Source organism: Ostrinia nubilalis, chromosome 9 (assembly GCF_963855985.1).
Source record: "Ostrinia nubilalis chromosome 9, ilOstNubi1.1, whole genome shotgun sequence".
Lineage (NCBI taxonomy): Eukaryota > Metazoa > Arthropoda > Insecta > Lepidoptera > Crambidae > Ostrinia > Ostrinia nubilalis.
Genome location: NC_087096.1, coordinates 10765551 through 10790564, shown reverse-complemented (window position 1 = coordinate 10790564; position 25014 = coordinate 10765551). Strand labels below are relative to the sequence as shown.

Sequence of the window (25014 nt, the reverse complement as noted above, 5' to 3'; positions counted from 1 at the left end):
TTGATACTTACCTACATTTAGTTTATTACCTAACTGCGTCAGAAGGAGGGTTATGTTTATTTTTATATTATTCTTACCTAATAGCTGCTTTATCGGGGTTTTCAGGTGTATTTCATGCATTGGTGCAGAAGAATGGTGAAAATGTTATAACCATGTAAAGAAAATTGAAAAAGATTTCATCAAGCAAGTTTGAGTAATTGAAATGCTGAAAAAGCGATTTATATTATATTAATACCTCTTTAACTTGATCATCTATTTGGGTTAGTCCCAACGGCCCCGGTGGATCTGCCCCGTCAACGGGGTGGAAGGGAAAAAGTGTTTCAACGACCCCGGTAGTCTTAGTCTTACCGTTCAACGGGGTGGATGGAACACATCAAGTGTCAACCACCCCGGTATATCGTTTAACGGGGCGGATGGATCAAATCAAGTTTCAACCACCCCGGTATTTCACTAAACGTGACGGATGGCACAGATCTAAAAGGTTCCACCTCGGTATTGCATACCGAAAATAAAACCTGTTAATAAAATAAAAAAAATAATAATATGTAAATAATAATCAGTTTTATTTAACAGTCACTGTTTAAAAAATCTTCAGCATAAAAGTAAATTTAATTGTCACAAAATATTATGGTCATAAACCTATAGATTACTTTTAGAATCACAGATGCGCAATTTCATTAATCAGTCATTATTAATAACACTCTAATAGTCTAATGTGATAAAAAGTAACTCTAAAACTCCTCACTAACAAATAATAACAAGGAAATCTAAAATTGTTACAAAATATAATTATTATTTAAGAATCACAGATACGTTACATTAATCAGGTGTTGATTAACAATAGTACTTAAACTACGAATTAAATAAATCATTAATAACGAAAATAGTATTCTAAAATTGACATAAAAATATCACGGTAACAAATTATGATTATTAGTTTTAGTATCACAGACGCACAATTACATTAATCAGTCAATAAACACTTTAATGTTATTAAAAGTAACTCTTAAACTACTACTAACAAATTTAGTTTAAGAGTTACTTTTAATAACATTAAAGTGTTTATTGACTGATTAATGTAATTGCGCATCTGTGATACTAAAACTAATAATCATAATTTGTTACCGTGATATTTTTATGTCAATTTTAGAATACTATTTTCGTTATTAATGATTTATTTAATTAGTAGTTTAAGTACTATTGTTAATCAACACCTGATTAATATAACGTATCTGTGATTCTTAAATAATAATTATATTTTGTAACAATTTTAGATTTCCTTGTTATTATTTGTTAGTGAGGAGTTTTAGAGTTAGTTTTTATCACATTAGACTATTAGAGTGTTATTAATATTGACTGATTAATGCAATTGCGGATCTGTGATTCTAAAAGGTTTATGACCATATTTGTGACAATTAAACTTACTTTTATGCTGAACATTTTTTAAACAGTGACTGTTAAATAAAACTGATTATTATTTACATATTATTATTATTTTTTATTTTATTAACAGGTTTTATTTTCGGTATGCAATACCGAGGTGGAACCTTTTAGATCTGTGTCATCCGTCACGTTTAGTGAAATACCGGGGTGGTTGAAACTTGATTTGATCCATCCGCCCCGTTAAACGATATACCGGGGTGGTTGACACTTGATGTGTTCCATCCACCCCGTTGAACGTTAAGACTATGACTACCGGGGTCGTTGCAACACTTTTTCCCATCCGCCCCGTTGACGGGGCAGATCCACCGGGGCCGTTGGGACTAACCCATCTATTTGAAGAACAAGAAATGCAAGTAGAATTCTTAGAATCGTTTTCCAGTTCTGAATGAAGTGATAAGTTAGAAGTATGATACTTAATAAAATTATTTACAGTAATATACGGTTTACTTATTTTTCAAGACATGTTCCTATGTTAAAATCCCGATGTATAACAACATTCTTCATGCACATACCTAAAATGTATAGGCAGGCATTCGTGCTTCATGTTCATTAATATTAGTCATAAATAAAAATTAAACAGTATCAAGATCGTTTAATCCAATTTCCCCAGTATTGCACTCAACAAAGTTTATTTTCCCCATTTGCCATGAGATTCTGGTACACCTATAGTAGGTATTAAGTGCTAATCTATAGGAATATATTATCTTCGATACAAAATCAGTCATAGTGTTGCAGAACCATCGATGCTTTCACTATCGATAAGTATCTAAATTGCCTGAAAAATATTCAGCCCCCCTAGATAAATGGCAAAACATGATAGTTGTAGTTTCTAGACTTTCATTTTGGAGATTTTTGTAAAGAGTTACTTCTCTCCATAAAGGAATTCGATTTCCGGAGCGATCAAAAAGTACCACAATATGTCTAGGAGGGCAGGATATCGATGGTATCGCTATAAATTTACAGAGGTAGGTAATTGTTTTGTTTAATATTTATGTAAACCACAGTGTATTGATAGTATTGCTCAAAATGCCATATTGATACTATTGCACAATGATAGTATCGATAGCATCTCATTTTTACCTTTCGATAAACAACACTAATCAGCAGTTTATCACTATCAGTGCACTGACAAAACATTTACCAAGTTTTACAAATAAAGTTAAGTAAGATAACACCAAGGAACGTATAAACAAAGCAAACTGCATGTTTGCTGTAATAATTGGAAAAGAGAATTGATTTAAATTCGTTAGTAAAATTGTCGCCTTGAAAAATAGATCTGTGGAAATTATTTATCATTTTCGAAGGTGAGTCTAGTATGCATTTTAAGGTTTATCATAACATAATACACAATAAGTATTATGCCAAGTTTATTATTATTATGGGTCATGGGAACATAACTATATTGCTTAGTATAAAAAGCTATAATCCCAAAGTTTTTAAAGTGAAGTTTTTTAAAGAATAATTTAAGTAAAAGTTCCACATAATACGTTTTTCTAAAAAAAACGTACCTAGTGATGGGCATGACGAGTATGACGTAGTGTGGGGTGCTCGCTTCATTTCACCACAATATCACATTAGCATTTCGAATTCAAAACCTTAGAGCTGCCTTTAAAATCCTATCCTATTAATATAATAAATGCGAAAGTTTGGATGTCTGGATGTTACTCTTTCACGCAAAAACTACTAAAACTTTACAGTATTATTGTTTAGAATAACATTATCCCAACTAATCCCAACTATCCCAATCCCAACTAATATTATAAATGCGAAAGTAACTCTGTCTGTCTGTCTGTCTGTTACGCTTTCCCGCTTAAACCTCGCAACCGATTTTGATGAAATTTGGCATAGAGATAGTTTGAGTCCCGGGAAAGAACATAGGATAGTTTTTATCCCGGTTTTTGAAACAGGGACGCGCGCGATAAAGTTTTTCTGTGACAGACAAAATTCCACGCGGGCGAAGCCGCGGGCGGAAAGCTAGTAGGCTATAATTTATGACGATCTGTGACAAACTAAATTACACGAGGGTGGAACCGCGGGCAAAAGCTAGGAATTGATAAATTGAATTATCAAGTTACTTAGCAGACAAGACAAGCTCATAGCAGAAGACTATCAACTCGGAAATGGATCAACACCATATCGTCTTTCGCGAGCTGTGATCGCCTTTCGCGTGCTGTCAATCACGAGGAGAGGCGTTTACGTTACGGTGAGGATAAGTGTGCGTTGCAGAATGGATTTTTATACAAAAAGTGATATCGTTACGATCCCTTTCCGAATTGATAAGTGTGCGACGTTCTTTATATTTATCATGCCTTATTTTACAGCTCAAATAAAAACTTAACTATCACGAATCGATGATAAAAATACCTACATTTCACTTTATAAACGAGCGGGGAATAATGTTCATATTTCAGACGATGAAACCTATAATCATTGTGCATGGTGGTGCGGGAGACATCCCAGACAGCAGAGTCACGGGTAAGCTAATAGGAACTAAAGCTGCTGTTATTGCTGGCCATGATGTGCTGCTGAAAGGTGGGAGTGCACTTGACGCCGTCGAAGCTGCTGTTGTATCAATGGAGAAAGATGAAAACTTCAACGCAGGTGAGATTGTCTACCGATTTTGAACAAATAGCCTTATTACTCATCCCTGACTAATTATCTTAATTTTTTGTCATTTTAATGTACCTATACCTAAATGCTGCCTTTTTTTCATTCATGTTGATTGTATAGTGTTTTATAAAATACCTACATTTCAGGTTATGGCTCAGTATTAAATTTAGATGGAGAAGTAGAAATGGAAGCCAGTATTATGGATGGTGCTAGACTCGACGTCGGAGCAGTAACACTGATAAAAGATTTCTTACACCCTATTAGCATTGCTCGTAAAGTTTTATCTGACTCCCCGCATTCTTTGCTAGGTGGAGAAGGTGCTAAAAGATTTGCTTTACAGAAGGTAGATTATCATTTAATAATTTTTTTTCTTCACAAAAGTAACGCGATGCATAGATCATATTTTATTATAACTTTCACTTGTCTTGTTTTAGGGATTCGAAACAATACCACCGGAGTCGTTAATAAGTCAAAATGCGAAAGATGCATTGCAAAAGTTTTTAAAACATGGTGAATTTGGAAGAACTGAGATCGGCATCAAAGATGAGGTTTGTAATATTTACTGGTACAATAGTATTGTCATGTGACTAGTACTTTCTGTTTCAACCTGCCAAAAACTATGAATATTTTAGGGTGGTGTAGGCACTGTCGGTGCTGTAGCTGTAGATGCGAATGGCCACGTAGCTGTGGCCACTAGCACTGGTGGAATGAGCGGGAAAGCAGTGGGACGTATAGGTGACACACCCCAAATTGGAAGCGGTACATATGCAGATGATAATATTGCTGGAGTCTCAACCACCGGTATAATTTTATCCTCAAGTGTTATGTATTTTATCATTGCATATTGTTTTTCTTTACTATCTTGAACTTTCTTTATAGGTCATGGTGAATCCATTTTAAAATATTGCTTGGCTCATAGTATAGTGAAATTAATAGAAAGTGGCGTCGATGCTAATACTGCTACAAAAAAATCTGTATTGGGTAAGTCTTTTGTTTAAATAAAGTAATACTTTTTTGTTATAATATTATACCATTTTAATATTGTTTTTTTAATTTAGGTATGACCAAACGACTAAATAATACCGCTGGGGCCATAACGTTGTCGAAGAATGGCGATGTTGGAGTGTATTTCAGTTCTAACCGTATGTCTTGGGCCTATGTAAGAGACGGCAAGATATACTACGGAATTGAGCATGATCAGGTTTTAGAAGATGCTTACCCTTCACAATAAATGATGTGCCTGTAATTGTATTTTGTATGGATATTCTTATATAACTGAATATACCTATTATAATACTAATTATAAAAAATATATATTTTACTTAAGCATTGAGATATAATAAATACAGCAATACCATAATAATTTACTTTATTTTTTCACTAACGAAGTTTTTATAAAAACGACAACCCAAAGCAAACTCCAGCGCGTGCTTTGCCTTACAAAATTATGTCAATATGAATATTGACATAATTTTGTAAGGCAAAGCACGCCAATTTTGTTGAATGTTGAGATTTTTTGTTGATTGTGTAGGGCAAAACATGAGATGGCTTATCACCTTTTCAGTATCGAGTATACGATGGTTACGATAATATCGATTGATCCGATTGCCTCCATATATTCTTACAATATCTTTGGTTTTAATGAATGAATTAGCCTCTATGGTTTCCAAGCAACTCATTCGTTCGTAGGGCGAAATAGTGTAGTAGCAGGGCCGTAACTGAATTAAAAGTATAATTGTCATATCTGACAACTCCGAAACTTGACATTGACATTTGTTACTAATTCTTTTGGTATTGTTGATTGTGCTTCGAAAACTCTTTTATAATTAATTAAATATATTAAAATATACATATTTCGAGCGTCACGAAAGTTACCAATATGTTGAAGCATGGTAGTCTTCCAGTGCGTTTCAAAACAAAGGAGTTACATTACTTTAGTTGGTTGTATAACATTGCACCATGTTTTCCTGTACATTCTTCTAAAGTTAATATAATTACTGATCCTAGAAAGTTTTATGATACATTATGTGAGAGATTTCGAAATGCGAATCGAAGAGTATCTATTGCGAGCCTGTATATAGGAACGGGAGCACTGGAACGACAACTTCTTGAGGTTACAAAGCAGAATATGTTGAAGAAAGAGAATTTAAAGTTTACTGTAGTTTTAGATTACCAAAGAGGAACTAGAGGGGAGATAAATTCGCGTACCCTTCTACAAAACTTTGTTGAGGATGTTCCTGACCAATGTAATATAACTATGTACCAGACGCCTCGGTTGCAAGGTTCCTGGTCTAAGGCATTGCCATCGCGATACAACGAACTGGTTGGTCTGCAACACATGAAGTTGTATATCGCCGATGACTCAGTACTGCTTAGTGGGGCCAACTGCTCCAATGACTACTTCCAGCAAAGGCAGGATCGATATATTGAAATACAGGATGTTGATCTTGCAAATTTTTATTGTGATGTTATAGGTATGATGGCTGTAAGTTTTAATTTTTTTGGTTAATTTTTTATTTCAAACCAAAATTTATTTTGTCATCATATTGTTAGATAGACTAACTACAGCGCCAAGACACTGGCATGTTGTCCACAATATGATTCTGTGGTAAATATTTTCTTTAAATGTTGCAGATGAAGTTAGTAACCACAGTAAAAAGTGTGTGAAAGATGGCATTGTAAATGACAAACAAAGCCCCAAAAGTATGGTAATACAAGATGTAAACAAGGGTATCACAAGTCTTATTACTAAATGGAAAAGTTTACAAGAATCAAAATTGTCTTCTCAAAAGGATTTTGGTAAGTGACTCTTAGTTTTCTTTCAACTAAAAACCATTACTAAAACTTTCATTGGCTAAATTTGGGTTTTCATTCCAGTTGAGACTACAGACACTTGGGTGTTCCCATTGTTGCAAATGGGAGAGTTCAATATTTGCCAGGATGAGCAGGCCACTCATGAAATGCTCGGGTGTGTCCCTAAAGGGTCATATGTCCGCTTGGCAACTGGATACTTCAACCTGACAGAAAAATATGCAAACACTCTGCTAAAAGACTGCAAAGCAAATATTAGCCTCTTGATGGCCCATCCTAATGTGAGTGTTTTTATAAATGCATTTTCAACAATACTTATTCTTGATTTTGAAAAATAATTGCTGAAATGTTAAATGAAAACAATATCTGATACCATATATTCATTTGAAATTATTTTCAGGCAAATGGATTTTTGGGAGCATCAGGACCTGCAGGGGGCATTCCACACGCATATTCTTTAATAGCTAGAAAGTAAGTTTCTTTTCATGTTAATTAAATTTATATTTTTAATCTTGATAAAACAAAATGAAGTCTCAAACTGCCTCTCTTTCAGATTCTGGGACAGAGTTGTCCAGACAAACCAAGCAAGTAGGGTGCAGATGCTTGAGTATGAAAGACCAGGTTGGACATTCCATGCAAAGGGCTTATGGTATGATTGTTTTACATTTCTCATTCATTAAAATTATAGTAGTATAGAATAACAAAAATCCACAGTACATTATTTTTATGACTTGTTAGCAACAATATGCTTGTTATACCATATCACCTCTGTAACATTTATGAATGCAATAAATAATTAAGTATTGAGTACTTACATCCATTCTCCTCAAAGTGCTACAGAATTTGAAGTGTATTATGGTTTGCTGCATAACTTCGAAGTATAATGTTCTGGTTCACAGGTACTACCCTCCAGGGAGCAACGTGCCGTGGGCGACACTGGTAGGCTCGGCAAACCTCGGCGAGAGGTCAGTTCGGCGTGACCTCGAGGCGCAGGCTGCCATCCTCACTATTTCACCAGATTTACAGGTCACTACTCACTATACATACTTAATTACCTTCTTTGGATACAAAATTGATGCCAGTTGCGATCAAAATTATTAATTACATAGTCTATCATCCTACTAATATTATAAATGCGAAAGTTTGGATGTCTGGATATCTGGATGTTTGTTACTCTTTCACGCAAAAACTACTAAACGGATTTTGTTAAACCCAGATTAACATTAGGCTATAAAAAATTAATGCCGATCTGTGACACTAAATTTCACGCGGGTGAAGCCGCGGGCAAAAGCTAGTTACTTATAATGCCAATTTATGCTATTTTCCTCATAATAAGTAGGTTCATAAATGGTCCTATTTTTGCATTTGTAAAAAATATTTGTGGAAGAAACCACACAAAAGTGTCTTGTTTGGTAGATAGATAGTTAAAACATTTATTTGCATAACAGGAACACACAAACAGATAGTAAATAAAAAAAAGTAGATCATTGATTGTAAAAATTGGATTATGTCTTTTTGTTTTAGGAGAGGCTACATGATGAGTGTTCGAAGTTGCATGAACATGCATCAGAATGTAGTGAAGAACTACAAAAACGCAAAACTCCATTGTGGGTGAAAGGGACAGTAGGTCTTTTTAGGACATTCTTTTAATTTCATATTATTATTTCTAACAGAGCATAGTCATCTGTTGAAGAGATGAAGTCTGTTAAGTATGCTATCATACATTCACCAACATGCTGTAAGTCAATTATATTTTTCACATTGCAATAGAAAGCTGTATAAGAGTAGGTAATTCGTTTCGGCAAGCACTTGCAAAATGACTTCATACAATAACCATACTTACTTTCTTTTTTGATCTCACATAATAATTATAATAATGTATGTATCACAGTTCACAGCTATAAATCTGGCGGCTGCTTTTGTTATTAACTCGTGACACACATTATTTAGTATTATGAATATTAATATTATTTTATGTTCCAAATCAGTCGTCAGTATAACATATAAGATAAATGCTAGTCTGCAGACAAAACAGGATAAAACAAAGCAAAATGTTTTATTGTCATAAAATGACTTAATTTAATATTTATGTATGCTTTAATGTTGTGATAATACTGTTATTATAATGTTATCAATTACAAACAAATTCAATCCTTTTCAAGGTGTTTGATTTAAAAAGAAACAGAAAATGATTTTCCAATCACTTTAATTATTATCATCCTTATTTTTCATTCATATAATCACATAATTATAATTATTTCGATTCACACTTAAAATAATTTTAAAATAAATTAAATGAAAACACTCTGCAATAATTTATACAAAAATCAGTCGTTTTGTGACATTATTTGATTAGAATTAAAAGTATACAATCAAATTTACAATAATAGGAATCAGGCACATTATTATAATAAATCTATACTAGTGAGTTATTTTGCTAGAAGTAGAAGCTGAAAGTAGACATCAGTGGTCTAATCGGAATGGACGTATTCACCTTACAAAATCATAATTATTTGAAATAATTTGAGTGATCAAATTAATTTTGCTAAATAAAAACTCACTTTTGAGCACAATCAATTGAGTAAATAAAATAAAAATTGCGATTGAGCAATTTACACAACATCACTTAAATATTAATTAATCATGTTAAAATCAATATTTAGGCATACTTAAAGTATTTCTTCTGAGCAAAACTTGAATTAAATATTTTATATATCAAAATCAGATATATTGAATCAGCTGTGAAGTGAAGCCACCATGCAGGTATGGATGAGTTTTATCCTAATCTTTGGTGTTCTGGGTTATACGCCGGCGCCCGAGCGCAGCGCGACTGGGCCACACAACAAGCAACAGGCGCGCGCGCTGCGGCCGGCCGCCGGCACGGAACTGAGTGTGGTGTCGCGGTAACGCCATCATCCTACGCTAACTACGGACGCAGATTGTAGGTACAAAAATAGTTCACCTATTCAATACAATTAATACTACTTAACAATTAAGTATTGCGAGGAGGCTCTGACGAATCGAACAGCAAAAACGCACATTCAACTGAACGTCGACCTGACGCGAAACGCGGCCTTAAAATAAAAGATTCATAAATCTTTACACTGGAATAGACGCAATACACGACGTGTATCAAACCGGGCACAAGCCTCCTCAAATAATAATGCTACTTATCGCGAATCACACTAAGGTAAATTGACTAGGCGTGTTGTGAGTGGGTCGTACCGGTTCCGTGAGACTTAGGCTTTGACTTTAAAAGTAACGTATAAAGCTGTCCGCGTATCGAATTATTGTTGCCGCAATCGCGAGCAATAACTTAGTGAGCGGCGACATACGAGCGACGAGGCTGCGAGCATTATGTTCGAGATTTTGCGGCAGACGAGATTACAGTACAGTACGATAGTGATAGTGAAGCGTTGAAACCGGGTCTTCTTAGGTTATGCAAGGGCCAATAAGTTTCAGAGTAGGCCCCTACCAATATAGAAACTGAGGGTAGGACCCGCACTGAGGTGACAAATGAGGGTAGTTTCAAAGTCAAAGTCTACGTCCGTTAGTAGCCGGCGTGAGTCAGAAGCCGGCGACGTCGGGCGGCGGGTCGGGTGGCATGTAGTGTAGCTCGTCGACGGGCGCGCTGAACACATTGTATAGGACTGCGAATAAGGTGCACGCCGCGTATGCGCCTAGCGCGCCCCACCATAGCAGCCGCTCCCACAGCCGCTGCTGTGCGTGCTTTAACACTAACAGCCCTATGGTCAGACCAGCCAGCGCGCCTGCCACGTGCGCCGCGTATGACACTGGCGGCGCTTCCTGGAAAGAAAATAGCTCTTGTTACTCAAATTGAAGTATAAAGCCCAATATGAAAAAACGCTGATGACAAAACTAGATTCAAGCCTGTGATTGTCAGTAAAGGATACGGCAAAAGTTAGATTGCGTGTAAAAAGTGTCATACAAGTTTCCTACACCAATGATATCATTAGGCAAAGAAAGTGATCGGTATACGTTTTTCTTAATTTGTAAATCGTGATCAATTTTATCATGATTTTCATAAAAACAGAACAACATCATTACATCGGCAGCTACGATGATGACATTCGTCATTTATTGCTCATTATCACTCGCTCAACTACCTACACAACACAAGTGAAATGTTAGTAAAGAATAAAAAAATGTATGTGTAACTCACCTTTGTATACCTAGCGTGCACCGCGAACCCTACATCGCAAGACGCGACGGCTAACGCAGCGACAAGTCGCACCGCACCGTAGCGCATCGCGTGGAAGTTCAGCAGGGCATTCGCCAAGTGGGCAGCGAGCAGCGCGTAAACGCCGCCCGAAGCGCCCGCAAGGCACACATCTGGGTCCAGTACTGAGGCGGCCAGAGAACCGCCCAGAACTCCCGCTAAATAGACCGCTGCACAACGCAGCGCACCGTGAACCATCTCTAGAGGTAGACCGACCTGTTGAAGAAACCCTAGTAAGTAATGGTACTACAAATCTATACATATAACTGTGCTCGGTTTGAGACAATTGTGACGGTATCATAAGGACTGCAGTTAGTCACTTAACTTGATTGATGCAACTCAGATGACGCATAGTCTGGATGCACACCTTTAGAATTTAGTCGTAGGTATACTTATTGCTCGCAAAACTACATGTGACAATTCACAACGAAACATTGTTTATTAATCAAATCTTCATTCATTTACGTCCCCTTTTCCTGGCATGATCATTGACAGAATATACATTGAAACTTTTTTAGAATAGCCCCAAGTTCTGGTCTGGCCAAACAAATTCTTAGTAAAAAGAGGATAGAACTCACCGCTAGCTGCACAAGGAGGTTGAAGGCCAGGTGTAGCCAGCCAGCATGCACCACGCTGTAGGTGAGGAACCGCCACAGCTCACGGCGCCGGTCGGGCCGGTACACCAGTGGAGAATCAACCGGCACCGGGCCCGCCGCCGCCGCGACGCCACCGGAGCCCCACGCGTACCATGCGAATACGCCCAACTGAAACAAGAGAAAACAATTGTTATCATCAACAGCCCTTTACAGTCCACTGCTGGACTATGAGCCTCCTCCACTATAGTGGAGGGTTTTGCCATAATCTCCACGCTTGGCAGGCGGGTTGGAGATCGCAGTTTAAAATATTGATGTTTTTCAGAGAGCGCTGTTGCCCATTCTCTGTTTGATGTGTAGTCCCTAAGGCCGGGTTCCCACTATGCCGGACCGGCATTTCTGCCGGAAATCGGACACCGGACAAGGGTGTTCACATTAGACCGGATCACCGGATCCGAAATCCGAGCCGAATGAAGTGCGGGGAGCACGGGCGGGGCGGGGCGGGAGGCACGGGCGCGGCGGGGTGGGCCGCAACCGCAACTCGTTCACATTACTCCGGTCCGGTGATTTTGCCGGCATTTTGTAGCGACAAAACGCTCGGTAAAAATGCCGGGCTCGGCGAAAAAGCCGGATCCGGGATAATGTGAACAGCTTCATACAATTTGTACCGCCGCTAGGCCTTCCGGCGATTTTACCGGACCGGGAGATCTGCCGGTCCGGCATAGTGGGAACCCGGCCTAAGTCGCCTCTTACGACACCCGCGGGAAAACAATTGTTAACTTTGCAAGAATCAAATGAGTTCGTTCCTTTCAAATAATGGACGTCCACCTGGACAAAGGTCTCCCTCAAGGATTTCCACAACTACCGGTCATGTGCTACCCGCATCCAGGAGCTTCACGTACTCAACAAAATAATTTTGAAAACCTAACTCTATACATATACCTACTAACTGTAGATGATAACCCCAGAAGAAAAAAATGAACCGAAAAGTCAAAATCAAAATCGACACACAGCTAGTGTCCGACCGAATATGGATTTTCAGCCGAAAACGGAAACGAAAACGAAGCTTCGGCTGCAGTCTCATTTTCGGCCGAAAACGAAAACGAAAACGAAAATGACCTTCAACTCTCAAATTTCAATCTGAAATTATGTAAAAACTTTGAAAACCGTTAATGTTTTGACCAAAAACATAATGACGTTTGACAGTTGATTTTCAAAGATTGATTATAGAAAACCGGCATTAAAACACAAAAAAATTAATCATGAATTCTTAGTAGAATATTATTTCCGGTGTATATTGAAATATTGGGAAGTGAAGAAGAAATAAAGGGTGTCCAGTGGGAATTTTTTAACTTCAAAAATGAATACAAATAAATTAATGATTTTTTATTATTTATTACTAATGCAAACTGGAGTTTAACAATGTGGATTAATTTTTTTATAGGCAATGTCTTTTAAATGATGCCCGTTTTACTATAGGCACTCTCACAGCCGGACCATTACATTCGCAACTATGCGAGAGCAAATCGCGCTAATAATTTTCCTGCAACTTCACGGCGGATATTTTCTTACAGAATCTGAATTATTTAAGGATTGTTTGCTGTAAACTTTTGACTTGAGATATCCCCACAAGAAAAAGTCGCATGGTGTGAGATCTGGTGACCGAGGCGGCTAGGGTATGTACCTGTACTTGCTGATCATTTATTTGAAAAAAAAAATAGTCCTCAGTGTCTCCATCGAGGTACTCTCCCTGTGTGGTGAGACACCTTCTTGCTGAAATAGAGTTACGTAGTTGACCGGGATGCAGTTGCAGTTGTGGTATAAGACATTCATCGATCATTCGACAATACATTTCAAATACTTATTGCTCAACTGCGAACGCTCTGTAGGCTCCCAACCAGTGACTCATGGCGTATTTCAAATCCGCATAAGACTCTATTTTGAAACAATTAAACTTAATGAAAACTCTTTGGGTTTATTGTATTCAATTTTGAACTTGGAAAATTGTCGCTGGACACCCTTTACAACGTAACCTCACTTCACAACTTCAAAAGAGTGTGACAATACCGCGTCCGTTCAAGTCTGATTGGAACCATGAGTGCACCAGATTCACTCCCGAAGATATCGGAACGATAAACGTCACCATCTTATTCACGTATTTTTGATATTCGGTTTGGCCGAAGCTTCGGCTGGTTTTTGGCCGAAAACGAAAATATGGCCGAATGTCCATTTTTTGGCCGAAAATGGCCGAAAACGAAAACGAAAACGAATATTCGGTCGGTCACTACACACAGCCACAGCAGACTCGATGAAAATTAATTTCCCCTATTTTCTCCGATTTCGCTACCGCGGGTTTTGGTACTAAATCCCCAGGCTTTCGTACTATTTCCATTACCCCCAAACGCTAGACTGCAGCTTCAATTTCGGAATTGGATTGGATCTGCCAATGCAGCTGTTTGTTACTTTATTTCAAGAGCTTTTCAATTCGGAACGTAGCGTGGAATAACTCATTTTCAGATTGAATTTACTTGGTTTGAATGAGATTTTGGTATTTTGTTAACGATTATAAAATATATATAAAATATAACGGACAAATCTTCTAAGACAGTGATTCTCAAACCTACAGCCCATATACCCCTATAGGCATCCGAGGCAACTGCGATATAAAATCCCAATAGATATTTCAACCACCACTCGCAACTCATGGTATGTCGCTTTTCCAAGATACCTAGTGTGGTCAAACAAAAAATTCTTATGATGAATGTGTGCATGCAATAGAATTGTATCTTTTTATAGTCATTAACTTCTTTATATTGATATGATCTAGATCAAATGCAATGTTTCATGACGGGCCGGTGAATTCGCAACGCTTCACAGGGTCTGTACAAGTTAAGCCCGATGCTAATGATCAGGTGTCTACGGTAAGTGCTTGAGGAGGAAATATCATTTTTTGTTTTCTATTCCATGGGAATGCTATTTGGTAAATGACGTTCCAGAAGGATTGTTTCCCTGAGATTGGCTTTGCGTATAACGAGGAATTTCCTGTCGCGCTCGCTCGCCGACGGACCCAATCAAGAGCACAAATAAGAGCGTCTCATTTCATTAGATGATACTGAACAACTAGAAACCTGTTTGTTTAAGGAGAGATTTGCGTAACTATTGACGTTTTAGTCCATTATTCATGGAGGGAAAACCGTTAACAGAAAGCTGCGTGCGATTTGCCCATAGCGGAGCACACCTCCGCAAGAATCGTGCACTTTGCGGTGAATCAACGTATGACGGCGCGCACGCGCGGCGCGGGCGCACCAATTGTTATGATTCACGTAAACCGCTTGTTTGCACGGATGTGAAATCCGCTATTACAAATTTTAATTAACCGCGGTAACTGGAGCGGGGCTCGCGCAGCGGTCTCTACGTGCAATAGAAAGTGATGCACCATTTGAACACATTTGCACTATGAATACAACATCGTTTTGCAATATTACCGTCAATGCATCTGTAAACGCTTTAGAACTATATCTTCACTTTTATAGCCGTCAACAAAGGTATTTGAGCAAGAAGCTGTGTAGGTCGCAACTTCTGAAGCCGTTTGTGTCAGAAAGTCAGAGCATTTAAAAATCACCAAGCGATACAATTAGATCCGAAGAAGAAAGGTAAGCAAAATCAGGTTTCGAGAACATTGGCAATTTTATAACCGTTATAAAAGTTTTAGATTCTGATATTCCTAAAGATAACGTTTAGTACATCAATGATTTACTTGTGTAAATAGGTAACGAGAAACATTGGGTTTGCTTTGATGTTTACCTCAAGAAGTGTGACGCATATGATGAAGAATGGCGGAGGGCAGCAAGTGTATCGCTCTTGGTAGTACTTGCGCTCGCGCTCCTCCGGGAGCATCTCCATAGCCACCAAGTGCACCATTCTGCAACAAACGGGTCTCATTAGTGGTAAGGCTTACGCAACATTCGTTGAAAAGAAAGAAGTAAAAAGATTAGGTTAGCAGGTTGAACTTTGAATATTGAAAGCACTCGTACAATAGGCGTACTTTTAAATAGATTCTTTAACGCTTTATAATATAGAAAGTTATTAAAATACCACGGAAAGTAAGTCGGGTAGACAACAAATACCTTCATAAGAAATAGATAACAATTTTCCAATATTGAAAGACGAATTACGAGGAAAAACTGTGTAACTGAGAAAATAGTTAGCGATCAATCAATCATCTTACTTTCACGTTATTCTTGGCACGTTTGGAGGCAATTTAATAACGATTTTTATTGTTGTACCAAAGCACACCACATGTCAGTGTGACACGACAAGTGAACATAAAAAATATATTGAAACGTTGATCGATTTGTTAATCGTTTTAATGTAAAACTACGAATTTTATCATACTAAAATTTTGAATTGGTTTTAGTTAATTAAAATTGTCTACATTTTACTAAAATTTCATATTACTAAAAATTATATTGGGTCTAGGACCTTATGCAAATGTGACAGCGGTCCCTACGTATAGTTCAATATCTACCAGTTCCGTGATTTGCCGTTTTTGTTTGCAAAACCTTCAGAGCACCCAACAGTTTCGGCTCAGTTAAAAAAACATACAGTTTTTATTCAAATTGAACCTTAAAACGTCAAAAAACAAATCCCGCAACTACAAAATTAGAACGATTTCCGCAGTAAAATTGCATTAGTGGGAGTTAAGAAATTTTACGTTGGACCACACGCCTTAATCCGCGCGCCCAGCCCCGCAACTGCCACTTTCATCCGCGCAGATCGAGTAAATTGATACGTAATTTATGAAGGAAATAGGTATTATTATGATTTCTGACCTAACTTATTTCAGTCAACATTAAACCAACGGTAAATTAATCAGTTAACTGTATGCATAACGTAGTTGCGTTGTTTTACTCGGGAAAATTGAAGTTACTATTATAAGTAGGTGGCACTTACATATTTTTACGTCGGAAAATTCAAGAATCTTCTAGCCGTAACTGCCACTATAAATGTTTTACTTTGGAAAAGTTTGTTTTTTGTCTATAAATTAGTGCCAGTAACGGTGTTTTACGCTGAGAAATTGTATTTTGGCAATATTTGGTGGACACAAAAGTGAAGACAAAACAATATAAAATATGATATACAACACGACTGAAGTATCTAGGGTCATTTATTAGACTCAACGCAACCAAGTTATTCTCCTATGCTACTTTATAATACATGATATAAGTAAAAAATCGTAAAATTTATTTTATTTATTTATTAAGCATATTAAGGCATTCAGAAATAAAGATAAGCAGGTAACACTTACAAACCAAAGGTTTAAATTAACTGCATTTAGAATCTACTATTACATGATAATGCTTACATGATATTGCAAGCATATACCCGTCAGAAGGATGAGGTATACCCACTTAAAATACCCTGGTGCCCCGTCACTCTCTATAAGTGCTAACTTTGAGATTCCGGACAAAGATCTCCCACCTACACGGCGACAGTTGGGACGAGAGCAACTGGAAGCACACAGCTTTTCCGTACACACACTCACCGTCAGCAGACGGTGGTGGTGGCCTATCTATGCAATGCCTTCCGTGCGGCCTCACGCCCCCGTTACGCTGGCCATTACCGAGGAAGGAAGATAGGAGGCAATTATACTGTCACCTTCCCTGGAGCGAATTAAAATGCACCCGCACTTGGTTCGTAGTCGCGCTATCGTACTGCAGCTTCTTGTGGCACCTTGTCTTCTCAGATAGATGTGATTCATTACCACCCAACTTTTGTTACCGTCCACATAGCTTTGACTATGCTATCCCGCAAGAATATGGTGTGTCGTATGCTCCTAGCCACCGCAATACAGGTAGGGCTCGAAGGATCCGTGCCCAGTCATGGTGCGATCGCTAGAGCAACCTTAAACTTCAGCACGAGTGCGAATAAGGTTCGGCAACCCAACTTAGCCACGGCCCACGGCGAGGTGGTTTATCAACTATTAGACTACAGCACAGTCTAGCGAGTCTCACGTCAAACGGCCTCTCTGTCCTCTTATGGCGGAGCTTTCACCTCGTTCTTCACGCTGCGTTAAAGACGACGATGTAGCCCTGTAGACTTTCTGGGCCTGTTAAGGTCTTAGAAGATGGGCAGCGTTACCCTTTCCTATGAGGGTGATGCCTTAGATGGGACAGAATCATGCTTTTGAGGGTACTAGTATAGATAGCGTATCTCCATAGCTTTTCGACATGAGAGTTTTCGGACCTCCAAATTGGGAAGCAGCCATGAAAAAGCAAGCTGTCTTCCATTCGCACGGCGACGGATTGGAAAAAGTGCGAGCTGCCACTGGTTATATACATAAGGTCACCGTATTTGCGCTCACTACTTGGCGCCACTGGTGATTAACAGGATAACTCTTAGATATTTTATCTGGGCTTTAGTTTTGACAGTGGTGTGGGCGTCATGTGAAGGTGTCAGGGATGCCTTTAAATATATGTGGTCCCTGGCCTAGGGCGACCATAATGTTGTCTGTGGCGCCCAGGCAAGCCGCCTCGCTGTGAAAGTTATTTATTTATTTATGAGGATATTCTTGTAATGATGAAACTATCTGCATGACAGATACCTTGAAATATCCATGCCTTGAAAAGGGTTCCATTTAGTACCCAGTTGTATTCAATGTTCCACAAGATCGAACTCAAAAAAGAGCCATGTGGATCTTCGTACTCGATGCCATGCTGTCAAACTTGGCCGGCACTATTGACAAAGAAAATTTACCGGTTCTACAAGTATTCTTCAGTCAAAAGACCCCTTAGATAAGGAAGAATCTTAAGGTATTGAGTGCCTCCAAAATGCAACTATCTGGGAAACGAGGCGGGACGTTGTTATGCCTAGTCAAGCAGGACTATGGGCCTAGAGTGAGAGTGTAAGATGTGGTGTCAAAGTAAGACTGATGTCAAGATGTCAGACAACTACGCCGTATCAACCGCTGATGGGATTTATTGAAAGACGTGTATTAGCTGCCGAATGCTTTATTGCACTGATTATAAAAATGTTAGAACTACCAAATTCCCAAATGTAGGTCAGGCGTAGCTGGCCAAAGTGCATAAATAAAATGCAAGTTAACAATAAATTAATTAGTAATAAAAATGTGCGAGTTGACTCGTACAGAGAGTTACTGTCAATAGTAGCTGAACTTTGTTTCCGTGTACAACTACTTATGTGGCAGTTAATAATTTTAACAAATATATTTCTCCGACGTAAAAGTTAGTAAGTACCACTTATGTAATTTGTAATTAGAAACTCTCCGTTGTATAAGTGAGTAAATGACAAATAATACACTTATTGTGATTATTTTTTGATAATTCTTCATGTTTTATAAAATATACCTCATATAAAACTATCATACCAAATTTCATCAATGTATGATAAATAGAACGCGAGCTACACATGTTTAAACCTTCAAACCGCTCTCCTGTAAAATTGACCGTTTTCAGATACGTTTTTATACGTAGGGACCGTCGAGATGTAGGTAAGTCACGCGACATTCCTGAATTTATGATCGGAATTTGAAATAGGCACTTTGTGAATATTTTGAACTCAATTTGGAATTTTTATTACTTCCTAAATATTAATAATTTTATAATAACTATTGTGCAGTTACGTAAACATCATGTATCATTTATCACGACCAATTTCTTATGTACTGTTGCTTAATGCGTGGGTCACAAATCAAATGTGCCAATTTAGTTGGCAAATTCGTTGCAATCATGCAATAATACTCTACATATGGACTATGATAACAATCAATTATAAATTAAACATACCTATTGCATGATATTAAATTGAAAATACTGAAAGTATGAAATATCTAAATTGTTAAGCACTCTTGCAAAAGCATTAACTGCAAACGGGAAATTATAGTCAAACAGGTGTTTAAGTTATAGATAAACAATAATTGAATTAGTGAGACATTACAATATCCTTTTCAAGTCGATTACACCATAAAGGTTGGCAATAGACTCAGTTCCATCCGTCATAGCATTGCAGAACTGTGAATTCTTGACCAGCAGGCCAGGATCTAATATTATCAGCAGACGGAATCTATTCTTTATTACCAAAAGTAATGACTACCAACCAATAGCCTCAATTTCTGCCGAAGTCCGGGCTACTCGAGTCTCCGACCCCGAGTTTCTAATAGGATCTACGCCATACTAAAAGGACTTAGCGGGATATATACTGAGTCCTAAGAGACCCCGTTTATTTTTGCTAATAGTGGCAAAAACAAAATGCGGCTCTTAATTTTATTATTGTTTGTTTTGTTTCAATTTTGTATCAAACAAAGATTTATTCTGTTGTATTACCTGGCGAATAGTGTGGGATCTTCGAGGAGCAGATGGAAGTCGTTCTCGGAGCTCACCTCGCGGTCGCGCTGGTGCACGGCGCATCTATAGCTGCGCGTGCGCTTGCCGCTCATCTGCAACAATGACAACATAACTTTAGTAAATCATTCAAGTATTGGTTCTATTCTTAACTAGATGACCCGGCGATATTAGTACGATTTATGTTAATTAGAAACAATGTAGGATTCTAATGGCGACGAAAGTTTTCAAATCGGTCCAGTAGTTTCGGAGCCTCATCAAATCGTTCTGTCTGATGGTAAAGATTTTTTTTGCGAAACCAAAACCATAAATCAGCCTCAACTCCAGGATGTCTTTGATGAGTAAACAATAGATGTTTGGTTGGATATTTACTATTTATCTACTAACGTGTAAGTTATGAAAAAGTTTCGTAAAACCGAGTATTGCTATTGTATTAAGAATAACAAGTGAAGGTATCAACACAACATGTTACCATTTCAAATAAGATTTTCAATTCCCATGACCCGTGTACGTTCGTGGCGTCCAGGGCCGCCGCAAGCGGGCGTGCAATGCGTGCACCGCACGCGGGCGGCACGCCCAGGGGGGCGGCAAATCGGGCGCTCAGAGCTTCCGAGAAGAGAAGCTCAGGGCGCTTAGAACAGCTGGGATCACGCAGCTGTTCCCGTCTGACGGAAGAGATGGTGTGTGCAATGCAGGCGGGGGCACCCCCACACTATCAGCCGCTGACCATCATCGTGGAGGGGAATCAGGAAGCGATCATATTGTCCCCTCCTCTGACCCCTCCGCCGCCGACGGAGTGAGGGCGCGTTTGGTTCGTCCTCGTGCTCTCGCTCCGAGGACTCATTTTGCAACATGACGTTTTTGCAGAAGGAGGCTATGGCCGCCCAGGCCTCATTACTGTCCAGCATTGCTTTGACTATGCTAGCCAGCACGAGGTCCCGGCCCAGCGCCTCGAGCCCACGCCGCACACACTGCGAGGGTATCGTGCGCCTCGTCCTCCGAGCCACGCGGCGGACCACCTCTCTTCTCGAGCGGGCCTCTCGACTTCTGTCGAGAATGTCAACCCATATGAGAGCCCCGTAAAGCGCAATGCTTTTCAAAATGCTGGCGTAAAGGAGCCGCCATTTGGCTCTCGAACCCCCCCACGATAAAGCATCCGCGGCCTTAAGCAGGCGCTATGACAGTATGGCAAAATGAGGGTCAAACTGACACCGGCTATCCGACTATCAGGCCCAGACAATTGCTCTGAACCTTGACTTCTATCCTGACTCCATCCACGGTAAAATAATATGGGCGTTAGGAGAAACACTCAAGTCTCTAGACGCGCGCAGGCAATTTAAGTACTGGCAGTGGTCGCCAAATTGGCCGCGTCCATACAATCCCTCAGGCTGTGACGAGTGTCACCTGCATAACTGATAACATCTACGCCCGGGAGGAGGGCGCCGCTTTGTACCCAGTCATATCCGATGTTGAGTTACCTGGACGGCCTTCCTTGCGCAGCAGGCATAGTTATCCGGCCTAGGCAGGCAAAGAGGGGCTCCCTCCACAGCTGAGTTGACACTGCGGGAATCTATCATGGATGGTAGAGCGAAAAAGGCAAACTGGTTCGGGAAGAGCGCTCGCAAAACCTTATCTAGCAGAGCCTGCTCTTTAGTCAGTGGAGGACCAATAGGCTGTAGTTGGTTTCTAGCATAAAATCTCCCACAGTTAGTATCGTCGTCCAAACTTGCGAGCATTTCTGCCCTCGCTCGGTCTTTGGCGGCTCCGATTTCATAAAGGCAAGCCATATGACGGGTCTCGTGAACGTTTACGCCAGCTACGAGTGAACGCAGCTCAGCTAGTTCAGCCGACCACCAGTAGACAGCACGACAAGGTGTGCGGTAGCGTTATCGAGGCATGTTAACATCACACACCTCAATTAACGATTTTCTTAATTGGTTGGCCGCCATATCACCGTCCGTGACTATCGCATACGAATGCAGCCTCCTTGGCCATCTCCCGATCAAAGCGGGTAAGCGCCCATCTGGGTAAGGGAGAGGAAATTGAGCGGGTCGCTCCCGCACCCTTCATTGCTCCAGTCCAGTGCGGTTAGAGCGGGAGTAGCACACGAAACGTCTACCACTAACCCTCCCTGCTATCGCACACTCGTGTGCACCGTCCCTATACCCAAGAGGGATGGGGAGGCTACTACAATGATTTTTGTGCAAATGAAAATTTTCTACCTTGTATAACTTTTTATCAACGCGACGTACAGAATAAATAAAAATACTTAAACAATTGAAATTTTATTGTCTTTATACTTCTCAAAGACATTTTCCTCATATAGTCAACTATTGAAGCGTTAAATGTAAAAAATAATTAATGTTCGGCCCTTTAACTCAAGATGGTGACTAACGCTCTGACCTCTCGAGTTCGAAAACATACTTTTTTCATAACTAGCCCATACATAAAAATATACTTAATACAAATTAAAACATTTTACTTTCCACCTTTTGCAGGAAAAAAATACCAATTGATTGGACTATTAAGTTTAAGAAAATATGTCATAGCATGAAAAATGAGAAAACATCAATTAAATTAGCCTTTTTTTGACAAAACTCATTAAGTAGGTAGTCGTAGGGCGGCATAATCGGTTTTGCACGCGGGCGACGAAACAGCTAGCGGCGGGCCTGGTGGCGTCTAACCTCCTAATTGGCTTATCTGCAGCCTTGTTAGAAATATTAGTGCCTACGTTCTAGGTCAGTGGTCCTCAAGGGAAAGCTGCCTTCCCAGTGGAGCTGTTATCACCATCGATTTTCGGGAATATAGGGCGACTAGCTTGAACTACTTTAAGGTTTTATTTGAGCTCCATTGATTGACATTTAATATGTGAACCACCATTTTTTATGTAAGGAGGATAATTTGTATTGTTTCGATACCACGATAAACCACCCCCTTATTTTTACGTGGGAAAAATGCATAAAACTGCATAGGTACCCGCCATTGTGGTCACAGTGGTCATGGCGACGGATTATGTAGGGCTCTCCCCGCCAGAAGGGCAGATACTAAAAGGGTCGGTAAGGATAATACTTATGTATTGTTTAGATACCACGACAAACCACCCCCTGCCCTACCTACAGTAACAGTTTGGGAACTTCTGTCCTAGGTTCCCAGATTACCTAACAGTTGTGCTAACCCGCATTTTGTTATCGGCCCGCGATCAGATGATTTGACCGCAGTTGCAGCTCTTACTCCACAATCAAGATGGTAGCGTCTGTAATGTGCATATTGCATGCGTTTAATTATTCCGATATAATTTAACGGCACGGCTTTTTTAATCATCGGCGAGCATAACTAGTTCCCCCTTTCATATAGTAATTGTCATACTCGGTTAACTCCTTAACGCGCTCGCTATTTTATTACATTGTATGTAGATAAATCTAGTTTAAATAAATTAATTTACAGTTATTAAATTATAGAGAACTTCGTTTAAATTTTGGTAACAAGTCAAGTTCCTAAATGAATGAGTAATTGAATGAATAAGATCCAGATCATTCATTCAAATGCGGTAAAATAAATATACGCCGCCATCAAAAATTGATACTTGAAAGTGCAGTTAAATTGATAAGGGCCCAACATTTTTTGTTTCTTTTTGTCGTCATGGTATTATGGTGCTATTATTATAGTCATGCTCTAGATTATGAGCGCCTTCAATTTTATTAACGTTTGGCATTGTGCGGACTGGCACTTTACCGATGTGAGGGTGGATTTATGTGTCGCGAAGTCACGGCGCGTCGCAGTCGTCGGCGGCGGCTGGCTCGCGGCCAGCGGCCATATCGACCAACCCCCCTCGCGCCGCCCTTGAGACACCTTGCCCCGCGATAAAATTGGTATTGTGAGATTCATGAGCCAAGGTGCCAGGCCTAAGGTCGCCCAGTTATCCGTGGAGCTGGTCAGTGGAACGAAAGGTATGCGAGCGAGCACCTAGCTTAAAGCATGTGTATGTGAAAATGAAATATGTATAGCATGGTCTAGTAAATATACAAATATTAAATAAATAAGTATATTACATAAATGCTCATAAATAAATATGATGTAGTAAAAATCATTATTTGAGCCACAACCCAGCAGCTTTTTATGTTGGCTAATGCTAAATTATACAGTGATCAGTACATGCAACAAAGAAGTTGTATCAACATTTGATACAGGTAAGTGATATCATAAATACTGCTCTTAACGAAAACAATGAGATGTTTAAGTGGCGCAAGAGTTGAAACTGCAAGATGTTTAAGATGGCATAAGGCAGTGGCAATCGGCAGCGCGGGTGGGCGGTAGCGCGCGTCGGTGAACGACTGTTCGCGATAGCAGACAACCGCATTGTCTCCGCAGTCGTTCAACTCAGTTTCCCACGAGACTGCGAAATGTCCAATGCCAAAACCCAAATACAAATAGCCTAGACGCGCCGCAGACGCACGCTATATCTGTCTCAGCAACAGCCCCTGTGTCTCGTTTAGACCACTACGTTAGCCATGTACCGTTTTAAAGCGAATTGTTTCATTCCATAGTTGTCATTGTCTTTTGATTGTCAGAATTATATTCTATTCTCAGTTACCAAAAAGAACAGAGTTGATTCTTTCTTTATTTTTTGAAATTGTTGTTTTTTTTACAATTGCTAGGTCCTCATTATATTATAGGTCATATGTCACGGTGTATTTATAAATTGATGCAATAGAAATTTGCGGGTGGGTGCACGGGTCGGGCGCCAGTGGGCGCGGTGGCGGCGTGGGCGCCGCGTGACTCACGCCGACATCCGACACGTCCGATACGTATCCGGAACCACTAACTAGGTACTATTGCCATCGCCTGGCCCGTCAAACGAGCGCGCGAGCCTACGCGGAGCAGCGTGCAATACTCATTTCAATAACCCACACCGTCATTCATGATTTGCTGTTTGGTACTCAATAATAATATTGTGATG

At 39.4% G+C, this 25014-nt stretch overlaps 3 protein-coding genes across 5 annotated transcripts in view; 2 read left to right on the top strand and 1 right to left on the bottom strand.

The window, feature by feature from the left end:
• The first annotated feature begins 2558 nt into the window (after positions 1-2558).
• Positions 2559-5420, top strand: LOC135075001 (probable isoaspartyl peptidase/L-asparaginase GA20639). Its single transcript, XM_063969368.1, has 7 exons — positions 2559-2747; positions 3855-4044; positions 4200-4396; positions 4488-4601; positions 4686-4854; positions 4933-5034; positions 5112-5420. The coding sequence occupies exons 2-7, from the start codon at positions 3858-3860 to the stop codon at positions 5282-5284; spliced, it is 942 nt and encodes a 313-aa protein (XP_063825438.1). The 5' UTR covers positions 2559-2747; positions 3855-3857; the 3' UTR covers positions 5285-5420.
• Positions 5421-5831: 411 nt separating this feature from the next.
• LOC135074634 (CDP-diacylglycerol--glycerol-3-phosphate 3-phosphatidyltransferase, mitochondrial) lies at positions 5832-9020 on the top strand. Of its 2 annotated transcripts, none has more exons than XM_063968995.1 (7): positions 5832-6527; positions 6688-6852; positions 6931-7145; positions 7265-7335; positions 7418-7513; positions 7764-7890; positions 8389-9020. In XM_063968995.1, exons 1-7 carry the CDS (start codon positions 5933-5935, stop codon positions 8512-8514), a joined length of 1395 nt encoding a protein of 464 aa, XP_063825065.1. In that variant the 5' UTR covers positions 5832-5932; the 3' UTR covers positions 8515-9020. The 2 variants fall into 2 exon arrangements, with proteins under 2 accessions (XP_063825065.1, XP_063825066.1); XM_063968996.1 differs by having other exon boundaries at positions 6447-6538.
• Positions 9021-9055: 35 nt separating this feature from the next.
• Positions 9056-25014, bottom strand: part of LOC135074637 (rhomboid-related protein 3) — a 132685-nt gene continuing 116726 nt past the window's right edge. For both annotated transcript variants that reach the window (XM_063968999.1, XM_063969000.1), the window contains 5 exons: positions 20040-20152; positions 15502-15619; positions 11683-11868; positions 11048-11320; positions 9056-10671 (listed from right to left, as the gene is read on the bottom strand). In XM_063968999.1, coding sequence (XP_063825069.1) covers positions 10432-10671; positions 11048-11320; positions 11683-11868; positions 15502-15619; positions 20040-20152 — 930 coding nt within the window. In that variant the 3' untranslated portion in view covers positions 9056-10431. The remainder of the gene's footprint in view (positions 10672-11047; positions 11321-11682; positions 11869-15501; positions 15620-20039; positions 20153-25014) is intronic.